Source organism: Pinus tabuliformis, chromosome 4_1, assembly GCF_031772625.1.
Source record: "Pinus tabuliformis cultivar Carrire ecotype Pingquan chromosome 4_1, CPIR1, whole genome shotgun sequence".
Classification (NCBI taxonomy): domain Eukaryota; kingdom Viridiplantae; phylum Streptophyta; class Pinopsida; order Pinales; family Pinaceae; genus Pinus; species Pinus tabuliformis.
The window spans coordinates 657699492-657711716 of record NC_142303.1 but is presented as its reverse complement, the minus strand read 5'-3'; the positions used below and the strand labels follow the sequence as shown (position 1 = coordinate 657711716).

Here is a 12225-nt window from a genome sequence, read left to right as displayed (position 1 = left end):
ATTAAATTAATTAATATATTATATAATTAATTTAATTAAATTAAAATTTAAAACAAACAAAAATGAAAAATATAAAAAAAAAAATAATAATAAAAATATCGCATCGGGAGTTTCTTATATGACAAATCTAACAACTCCCGATACAACACTACATCCCCGATGCGATATCGGGTCGGCAGTTTTATTCGCAGCAAATTTTAAAACCTCCCGACAAACCCATTAGTCATCCCCGATGCGATTTGCCGATGGCTTCAAAGTAAAATGCAATGGTTTAAGTTTTGATGCGATTACTCCATCGCATCGGGAACCATCCATTCGTATAAGGTCTTTTGCCCGAACTCAAAGTTTTTCCCATCCATACGTCAAACCATTGACTTTTATGTCAAAATCTCCATACGTTATTTCAAAATGGTTTGTGTTAATATATGGTGAGAACAAGTGGAGTAGTTTATATATTAGTTTATGTAGGTTAGTGTAGTTTACATATTAGTTTATATATGTGCTCTAGGTTAGTGTAGTTTATATATTAGTTTATATATGTGAGGAGTAGGGTTAGTTAATATATATTAATTAGTTTATATTAATTAATAATATGTAATATATTATATTATTTAAATTAATATATATTATTTAATTAATAGTTCAGATTAATTAATTTATAACATTTAAATAATTTATTTAATTTAGATTTAAATATTATTTAGAATTAGTTTTTAATTAGATTTAATTTGTTTATAAATAGTTAATTAGATATTCGTTAGTTAGTTTATAATTAACAATTAAATTAAAATTAATTAAGGACTAATTCAGGATTTAATTTTTAATTTAAATTCTCATTTTTTTTAGCCCAGCAACAGAATTTCCAGATTTACATCAGATTTGACCCATCAACTTTGGAAGCTCATAAATTGAGTTCTACTTGGCCAAATGAGGCCCAGGACGGCTCATTGGAAAGAGAAAATCAAGGAGAACATTTTGAAGGAGGTTTCACCAACAGATTTGATCATTTATTGGGCCAAAAATCAGGCAGAAGAACAGGCTCCGAATTTTGAAAACAAAATCAATTTTCTGAGTTATTGTTTTCAATTTCATTTGTCCAAAGCCTCTTCTAATTGCAGATCCATTGGTCAATAATATCCTTTGCCAATCAAATCATTCCAAGCATCAATACAGAGCTTATATTTTATTTTCAATTATTTATTTAAATAGAATTTGATTGGGTTTGATTTAATTGCCAGAAATGATATTTTGATTGCATTTTAATTTATTTTGATTTCTTTTGCAAGAAAACAGTGGAAAAGATATGGAGAAAAGGATTTCAAGCAATGAGAATGCTCCAGCAATTGAAGATCAGAATTAGGAGCAATTAAAATTATATTTGGCAGATTTCTCTTCAACAAACTCTCCTCTCCAAAATTCTTTCACAAATATTATAAATAACAGATTGCAGAATGGAATAGGGGCTGCTCTCCTCTGCAATTTTAGATTGCTGAAAGCACTATTGTAATTAGAATTTAGAATTGTAGGAGGGAGGAGTAAAAAATCTCAGATCTGGGGATTATTGAGGATTTTTCCTTTGTATCTTGAATTATGTAAGAGGGGCAGAGTTTGCACTATTGTGGCTCTAGTTTTGAAGGCAGAAGTTCAAGCAATGTAAAGGGCTGTTGGAGACCAAGAACAGAGAAATGGATGCAATAAATTGGTATTTCTAATACTACTGTTTTAAATATCAGTGTCATTTTTATAGTGACAGGGATGTGTCATTTTATTCATGTTTGTGCACTATTGTCAATATGGGTAATTTGTCTCAATCTTGTTATTATGTATCTCTGTTTTTTATGGATTAATTTCTGATTTCTGAGTAACTATTTACTCAGAAATCTATCTTATTAAAACTGATTTATTGAGTGGTAATATGTTCTGAACTATTTCCACATATTATTGTTTAGTTATTGGGTTTGCTGTTTTGATAATCAATATCATTTTGTGAACTACTTCCTGAATGTTGTTGGTTTATTATTTCAGTTTTAAGGTCTCAATAGAATGTGTTTTGGTAACCATAATATCAGTTAATTGAACTACTTCATTAACTTGATATTCATCATAAACAAGACATATTTAAATCCCAATATTTTGATTATCTTGCTCTTAGTTGGGTTAGATCTATATCTGCCTAATTAAGATAGGATTTAGATTAGTTTCTTTTGCTTGCATCATAGAATAAGCTTGCATTTAGAGTAAATTATACACTCTGTTAAGTCCTCTCCTCAAAGAGGCAAAACTTTAGTTGTGGCTTGGCTGAGCCCAAATCAGCTTAAGGGTCATTCTCTTGCTTGATCAGCAAGGAGAAGTGATCTGATGTCCCTGTCTATTGGTAGTTAAAGATACATTATAAACCGATAGCAATAGGGAGAAGGTAACTGGACCTAGATGAACAGTCAGAGCCACCACACCAAACGGAAAAGGAGCTGCTTTTAAGGTCCGGACCGGGTGGTTATCCCCCAATGTTGTTGCAGCGATTTTCGAGGCATCAACACCACGGTAAGATAAGCACCGTACCTACCTAATGTATAAAAGAAGACTGATAAGCTGGAGGAGGGGCAGGCAGTCTACTGCCAAAGTGATGGTTGCTGTAATTAGTAGAGGAATTGTAAGAATCGGAACCCAACAACGAAGGCCCCTTGTTATTTGATGGATACATATATGGCCTTGAGAGTGAGACTGGAGTCCTATTTCCAACACCATAGCTTGCTCCATATAATCCTTGGTTTGATCTGTCATATGCATTTTGGCCCTGTAGGTTGTAGGATGTAACACATGGAGCTGCACCAGAATATTGTACTCTATCCAAAGACCTATAAAAGCTTCTGTCTACACCATTGGAAGAAGCATAAAGAGTCGGAGTTCTTTCATCTGCACTTAACGGAGGCATATATACACCAGCATTTCCTCCATTGGCACGAGGACGCTTAGGTTGAGACTTAACAGCACCTGCAGACCTTTTTCTGTCAGCCTTAGCTTTCTCTAGCTGAGCTACACGCTTTTGAAGAGGATCTGGTGAGAACTGCGATTCAAGTTTGTGCTCCTTAATGCACTTTATAACAGCTCTGTAAGCAGAAAGCTCTTTTGTATTTACTTCATTCTGTAGCAGCAAATAAAAATATCGGTCAAAAAAGGAACTTCCGATATAACCAACAATACTAAGCCAAAATGATCATCACATAACAAGACATTTTGTATAACAGTAATACAATCGTACTTGTGCAACAGTAGAGTTATTCCCGCTTTTTAAACTTGCCTGAGAAGCTTTCTTAGCATCTTTCAGATATTCCTTCAACAAAGGAACAGGTGCAAACTTCTCTGTCAGCCCAAATGCATGAGCAAAGTTGACTGCCTCAATTTGTTTTCAACAAAGGAACAGGTGCAAACTTCTCTGTCAGCCCAAATGCATGAGCAAAGTTGACTGCCTCAATTTGTTTTCCACTATTGACCAGGGTTTCTATAACATCTGCATGAAATTGTCACAAAATTTTCAGTTAATCTGAATATGTCACAAACATTTGAAATACCAAAAGACAGTTTACTGTGAAAGAAAAAACAATACAAACAACTTCAACGGATTTGTCAATAAAGATAACAGCTATGCCAGCTTGAGACCATTTTCGTAAGTAAACAGTTCCCCACTCATGAAAGGCCTTATGACACTTTACCATAGCTGATCATCTTCAGGTGCCTTTATTAATATCAACAAAATAACTTACATACAACTTTCTACCTCATAAAAAGATGTCTACCTAGTAGAGGCCACTCAGTGTCTGCCTTGCATATGAAATGTTGAGATCTAAAGAAAAGACTACCAACCCCGTCAACTTAGAAACCCGTTCACTGGACTAAACAAAAAACGTTGGGAAGGTTTACTACAGCCAGGATTACCAAAATTTATCTTCAACTCAATTAGCCACAACCAAGTATACTGATAAAATCCACCAGTCCCTCAAAAAAACCAAGCTAGCCATGAATGCCAGAAAAACAACAAAAAGCCTATCTACCAAAATGGATGGAAATTTTGCCAGCCTAGCCACTGAGGCTAACATTACAGAACACCAGCCAACCAAGCTGGCATTTTTGATTCAGGTCCAAGGGAACGACAGAGTTCAGGTGTTTGCCTGCACCGTGCAAATGCAAGAACAAGCTTGCATAAGTCATCTTTATCAAACTCTGACGCAATTCCAAAAGTAGCTAGAAGTTGCAAGAAGGCCCGGGCCTCCAACGAATTTCCATTGGAAACATCTCCTTCAAGGTTTATCTTCGACTTCCATTCATGTGCAATACTTTTGGCTTGCTCCTTTATATTTAAGGTTAGAACTGGATGTTCAACACCCAAAATAGGATCTGCCAAAACAGGTACAAGAGATTCCAGTAATAATGTACAGGCCCGGTGTAGAGCCGGGAGCCCAGACTCTTTCTTGTCACTTGACTTTTGTTCAAGAGAATAAAACCCCTCCAAGGACTCCAACACTAACCATGGTGGGTCAGTTGCAGAGTTTAATGCAGAGGGAACCTAATTGCAAAGCCCTATTTCCAATTGCAAAAGTCATTAAGAATGGGAAGAAAGGATTTAGGGATTATAATATCTGAAAATTTCTATTTTTAAAGTATTATAAAATGAGTTTAGATATTTATATAACAATAATAAGTGGAAATCAGAAAAAGGAAAAGAAAAGAAAAGAAATTGATTGGAGATAAACTTTTTATAATTTTGTAAATGTTATTGAGTTCCAATGCTCAAACAAAATATTTATAAAAGGTAATTCACTGTTCTGTGGATGAAGCAAGCATTTGGAGGCTAATTCGTGAAGTCTGACAATAAAAGAGGTGAAATTAGAATGAGTAATGATAAGACAGACATCCTTGTATAGAAATTGCAATGAGGTTCTTCTTAAAGGTGACTTAATTGTATCACATTGATTTTGACATGACAACATCAGCAAAATGATATAAAAGTCATTGCAACTAGTACATCTGTGTTTGGTGCATTAATCACTATATGAGATTGAAGGAATCTGGCGCATTCTCGATCAGAACTATTGCTTGATTGGCAACAACATGAGTCTTGTGTTGTACAACAATTGTATAATTGGTGCATTAATCACTGTATGAGATTGAAGGAATCTGGTCGCATTCTCAATCAGAACTATTGACAACAGCATGGGCCTTGTGTTGTACAACAATTGTATAATTTGATTGTGAAGGATTTAAGGAGAAGTAATGTTGTTTTTTCTGATCCTAGCAAGGATTAGCAAATATACTATTTATTGGTCCCTGTGGTATACATTGTTTGGACCTTGTTTTCTCCCTTAATTGTAAGTGCATAAAAATATTAGATTCATAGGACAGGGTACCATTAATCATGTGATCCAATGATCTTGGACGTTTTTTATTGAATTCTTCAAAACTTATTTCCATTTGATCTTCCAAAATGTGAAGATAGTTTTATTGGTTGGAACAATGCTACAACTTACAAGTTATAATAACAGAGATTTTGTTCTGCATAATGCTTTCCACCTTGCAATCTTTTTGTGGATATGGTTAAGCAATATTCTCTTCGAGTAAAGAATAAATTATTGTGTGTAGAGTCATTGGGTTTACTATAGTAATGATCGTAACATTTTGTAGTCTTTTGTTTGTTGTTATGTGGTTTAGTGGTTGAGACAGTGCATTACCATGTTAATGACCCAAAGTCAAACTTAGAGATCAGAGCCCTCAATTATAAGTTGGTTGAATTTTATGAGATTTATATGCAATATTAATTCAATAATTAAAAAAAAAATATAGACTTAAGCACCCTAAATAAACTTCAATTTATACATCTTTAGAATCTCATTTATGCTACATATCTGCATCTTATGTACATTTTCCCATTCCCATGTCGGAATTGTTCCTCAATTTATGCCTTACGACGTTTCCTTTGCAACATTTGGTGCAAATGCTAGTTTAAAATTTGTCATTTAACTATAATAAAAACTAAAAAACCGTATAACAAAAATGTAAGAGCATCAGCCTGGCGACCAGGCTCGTGGGCAGCAATTCTGCGCGGAGAAAAGAGATGCGTAGAAGAAATTCTCCTCAGTGGCCTCTAGTAATTCCCATTGGGTGCGAAGCCAATGGCCCGCGCGAACAATAACTGCTCCGCGGATTGCTTCAGGGGTTTGTTGGCGAAATGAGGGGAGTTGAGCAGCTCTCGGGCCACTTCAGGATCCGATGTAATAACGGCGGGTATGGAGCCTAAGCTAAAGGCCATTAGCTTTGTCGCACCATGAAGACGAGCCAGATATTCGAGCTTGCGGTGAGCGAGACCGATGCTCATGTCCATTAGACTTCCGATAATGGGCCATCCTTTGGGACCGGGAATAGGAGCGTGGCCAGACATCCTGTGTCTTCCGGCCCACCGGCCCACGCACAGCCTCCCGGCATCAACCAGGACGCCAAAACAGCAGCGATGAGCAGTGCAACATACAGAGGCCACTGACCCAACGCAGCAAAAATATCCTGAGAGTCCAACAAACCACTATTTCCAAAGAGGAGGACATAGAGCCACCATTCGGCACTTTCAGAACTCCCCCCATTTTCCATCAAAGTGGATGGCAAATAAAAAAAAGAAAACGAAAGTTGCAAACAAAATGGATGGCAAATAGAGAAACCAAAGAAGCAGCAACAAAACAAAGCAAAGAGATACACATGAAAATGGGAAGGACTTGATGTGGATTTATAGCGGGAACGATTCCATTCTATGGAAATAGAGGGAAAATAGCGGGTTGTAACTCCCAATGGATGCACATGCATTTTTATCTTGATAGTTGTGTATGGAGTTTTCAGAATTCTAATTTAATTATGAAGTATCATTACGTGGATGGTGGAGGTTTAATAGAGAGTTATGCTTCGCTTTTTTTTCTCCTAATTAATAAATTTAATAAAAACAATTTTATTATGTGCTCGCTTCTTCCCAGTGTTCAAAATTGAACCCTTCTTCGCCCTTCCTTGGGCTCCTGGGCCTTCCTAGAAGGGCTAAAAAAAATTACACTTCGAAAAAAATTCAAAATATCAAAATCACTAGTCAATTAAAAAGGTTAGATTAAATTTTAATATTTCAAAAAAGGGAAATATTTTTAATAACCTATCAATACTTTTTTAAGTTTACGATAATTTTGATTTTTTACTAGCACATAAATCACTCTAACTAGTGATAGTTTCGTAGAAGAGACTCAAAGTTCAAATGACCTCATACAATTTATTAGTTATTTCATGATTTGGGGACGTTTCCTGAGGCCCCCAACTTACGCCAACATGATGCAACTTGCAATAATAAGACATGCAACAGTCATGGTACTATTACACCTAGCACAGGGTGACAAAGCACATTGAATAACCATTCAACAACTATGCATGTGCTCATGCTCCTCCATGATTATCCTTGAGTGCTCTTTCCCCGCATCCTTTTTTTCCATTCTCATTTGAATTGCAACCCATCATCCATAGAAGGAAAGTTATCGTTCAATGCTAGACTATAAGGTATTTTTCATTATCCTCCTCATATCTTTGTTAGTATTTGGTTTTTCATTCTATGGATTCTTTAATGCAACACTCCTTGAAGTAATGACAGCCTTCATGGTCACACAATGTATCCTGGGCACCACAGAATCCACACCCTAGGAAATTGACATTGTGGCTAGATACCCTGAATGAAATTGCTTGCCATCCTTCCATTCTAGGCATGAGTGGTGGAGTTGTTTTCTACATTGTTAATGGTGCAAATTTTTATTTTCATAATTATATGAATCTACCAACTATGAGAAGAATATCTATCTTATATTGAGGGTATTGGACTCCACAACTATAACGCTCTCATTCAAACTCTTGCTTATTTTTCTTCATTTCTTAAATCCATACAAATTTATTGTCAAAGTACCATTTTTCATGAAGTGTTTGTTCTCTATCATAAAGCTACAAGTTTCCTTGAATGTTACAAAACATAATTCAACAAATCAATGAATAACATATCAAGAAATCTATAGTCAAATCCTATGGAATCTTGCTAAGACTGAATTTTTTCTATCTCAATCTTGCTAAGGGATTTTTAATCTATGTATTACTTATTCTATTGTTTTTATTTATTTAATAGGTGTAAATATTGAAAAATGTCTCCTATTGGTCGTCCTAAGAAGGATAAAATGAAATTGTCAATTGTTGAATCATTTGGCATTACACAACATTCTAATCAACCATGCAATATTCAAAATTAAGTTGATGTTCATCTACATGAATATGATGAATCAAATAGTGTAGAGCTTGTTGAAATAGAAAACCCATCAAAGAAACACAAAATAATATTCAAATCTAAATGAAATACAAGTTTTCCATGGGCTTATGTTTTAAAACATTTAATGGTAATGAAAGGATAAAATGTTCTTGACGCGTTAAATTTAAAAGTGAGACTCCATTTTCAAAAGATGGAACTACCACTCTTCAAGTTAGTGGGATAAGTGGCCACGCAAAATCAAAAGCTCAATATTCTTTTTTAGAACTTTTGGAGGGAAAAAGCGATTGAAGCAATATTCCAATCACTAACCATGTAGAACTAATGGTAAATGCTGGGAAGGATAAAATTATATCAATGGTTGAAAACAAGTATTTTTTTCTTATACATGATTTATCTTTAGAAATGTATAAGTCAATATGTGACTTGAATAGTTATAAATTCACTCCACACGAGCTTCTAATAGATGAATACCCTGCATACACAAATACCACACCAGGAAAATATTTTCTTCAAGTTGCTAAAGAGGTGTATTGGAACAAACTAAAAGAGAAGATTTTACATAGGTCATTTTACTCAATTTTAGTTTATGAAAGCACTGATCAAATTATGGAACACGAATTGATTGTTTATATTACATATTTGACGAATGGAGGAAGAGGTCAATGTTTAACAAAGTTTATATGTTTAATTCAAATAAAGGATGGAATAGCTCAATGTATGTATGATCTAGTGAGAACTCTTTTAGCATAAATGGATTTATATTTGATGAAGTTTGTTGGTTTTGATTCAAATGGTGCATCTTCCATGACGGGTATTCATGAAGGTTTATCTCCTAAGCTTCGTATTCTCATCATTTATTAGTTGTCCATTGCATTGCTCACAAGGAAGCATTAACAATCAATGAGGCTTCATCTCATTTTCCAAAGTTGCAATATATTAACAAATTTGAAACAAAGTTTATTAATGGCTTGGAAAATCAACTAAAGCACATGGAAAATTGAGAGAGCTAATGTACACATTTCAAATCACTAAGTTAGTGGTCTTACAAATTCATCAAATTAGGTGGCTCTCTAGAGGAAATGTCATGGAAAGACTTGTTAAACTCATGCATTATTTGTTAGGATTGGGAGTTAGGGGAGAAAAAAATGTATGAGTTGGCAACAATATTTCAAGTGCAAACTTTCATCCATATACTTGCAAACATGCTCGTTGAATTAAATAAGTTGAATCAAAAGTTTGAAGAGGATCATGTTGATATTACATATATTGACATTACTTTACATGTTTCTATTAGCATTCTTCGTAAATGATTTTTGGAAATCATTTTTGGTGTAGATGCAGTGCATATGTCTTCTTTTTAGTTAAAGCATAAAGAGGAACCCTTGAATTTGTAGATAGCACAGGTATGGTACATTTACATCCATTGAGGTTCGAAAGCTTTCCAAATATGAAAATATCGGGGCTACTATATGATTGTATTCTTTTGAGAAAATGTTTTATTGTAAAGGTGAATAAAATATTTAGATAAGAGACTAATATATTTACATGTATTTAATGTGGCTAAGTTTTTCACTTCTCAACATTATTATGAAGAAGTGAATGATATAGAGTGTCCAACAAAAATATAGTTGAAATGTTTAAGTGAAAAATATATTGTGGATACTGCTAGATGTTTGGGTGAAACCAATGAATTTATTTGTGCTATTTGTCAATCATACCCTAAAAATCATATGTATGGCATGAGACCTATGTGGAGATGAACACGAATGGTTTGAAGACTTTCCATATTTGATGCAATTATGGCAAGCTATTCTTGTTATCCCAACAACCACATCAATTTGTGAAAGAGGCTTTTGAAAATTAAATAGGATAAAAAATGATGATAGATAAAGAAATTCAATGGAGACACTATATATGTTAATGTTTCTATCTCTAAGTGCACATCGTGCTCTAAATGAGGTAGATTGGAATGCTACTTATGATTTAAGGAAATAAATGAAAACTAGAAATCCATTTCCATTGGGAAAATATATTTATATTTTCAATTATGTAAGTCCAAATACTTTTGAAGATCATGGAGTGAAACATATGTTTACCTTTTTTTAATGGAATTTGAGTGTTTTTTTGTTTTGTTTATTTACTAGTTATATTAAGATTTTATAGTGTTTTTATTGAAGCTACTGTTTAAATTTTTAAGATTTTTAAGATTTAGAATGACACTTTTCATTATGGAATATTTTTGAAGGGTTTATTTAATATATACTTTCCAGTAGAAGCTAATTTTTTTTTATAACCTTTCATCTTTGAAGGGTTAAATAAATATATGCCCTTTCAAATGAAATTAAAAGCAGACCTTCAAATTTGATCACTGCTTCTTCCCATAAATTTCCTATTTCTTTACCACTTTTCTCGCTCTTGATTTTGATTTTGCTGCATCAAGAACTTAGTTGGTCTAACCGCTCCACCTTTTGTTGCATCGAAAAAAAGAAAGTCAATTCAAATTTGTCCCATTGAAATTGAAGTCAAATTTGTTACGTCTAAATTCAATTTGAATTGGCTGCACCAAATACTTTGTACTTTGTAAACATTGAATTCAAACCTTTTACGTTACCACACTAAATGCCCCCATATTAAAGCTAAAATTCTAGTATCAATTTGGTCTCATATTTGAAATTTCTGTGTACTTTCCACATAATATTTAAATATGTTTTTGATTACATATTTTGATATCAAATATCATTCTTTTAATAAACTATAATTCATATTTATATAAAGACATAAACTATGGTTTACCATAGCAAATGATATATTCAAAAGCCTTACCAGATATAAAATTAATTATTCAAATTATATATAATGATTAAACTCTAAATCAAAATAAAAATTATATTAATATAGTTTTATACTCCTATAATCCCACTTTTTAATATAGTTTTAAAATTAAAATATATATATATATATATATATATATATATATATATATATATATATATATATTATATATATATATATATATATATATATATATATATATATATATATATATATATATATATATATATATATATATATTACTATATTACTGTATTACTAATATTTAAATATAAAATAAAGTAGGTCATGGAACAAGAAGGGGGTAGATATTGTATGGTTCCTAGTAAGTTAAAGTTACAGAGTATTCATGGAGCTTAGGATGCATGACAAACAACCACAATGAACTTTATGCCCTCGCCTAGGGGATTCAGATAGCCAAAGAAAATTAGGTAGCTTCTCCCTCTCCTTATTTAGCATATGTTGAAGGGCTCATATCCCAAGGAGAAAACATTATATACTATTGTGAAAAGAATTAGGAAAGCAGTGAAAGGGTTCTCTTCAATAGCATATCTCCATGTTCTCTGTGATCTCATTAAAAATGTGGGGTTATGTGCTAATGAAGGGTGTAAATTAAGATTGGGAGATTTAAAAATCAATGGCCTAATGAGGCCCTCTCCTATTCCTTAGAGCTAAATGGATTGGCATTGAACAATTATGAAGGATTACATTATCAATTATTTATAGTAGGACATGTAAATTATCTCTTTTGGTTTTTTGATTGGACACTTTTGTAAGTGATATACCTACAAAACCTCATTTTTGTTATCCAGTTTGGAGTCCCTCTAGAAAAATTTGTAGTTTTGTTCAATAAGAGAGCTCATATAGCTGCATACTACCTCTGATGTATTTGGTAGGCATATTTGCATATAAATACAAAATCATCATTTTGGTTTTTATATATGTGTGTCTTTGTAACCATATAATAAAAATAAAAATAAAAAAGTTGATAATAATTTCATTTATTTTTTATATTGGTTCAAAATAATTTTATATAGAAATAATTAATATCAATTTAATTTTATATTAGAAAGAAT

The 12225-nt window shown here is 32.9% G+C and overlaps 1 protein-coding gene across 1 annotated transcript; it reads right to left on the bottom strand.

Moving 5' to 3' along the window:
• Positions 1–2563: 2563 nt before the first annotated feature.
• On the bottom strand, positions 2564–6373 carry LOC149177795 (FRIGIDA-like protein 3). The gene is made up of 6 exons (XM_089421891.1): positions 6180–6373; positions 6026–6089; positions 4105–4561; positions 3468–3508; positions 3260–3394; positions 2564–3142 (listed from the first exon to the last, which is right to left on the bottom strand). The coding sequence occupies exons 1-6, from the start codon at positions 6371–6373 to the stop codon at positions 2564–2566; spliced, it is 1470 nt and encodes a 489-aa protein (XP_089278017.1).
• Between the last annotated feature and the right edge of the window lie 5852 nt (positions 6374–12225).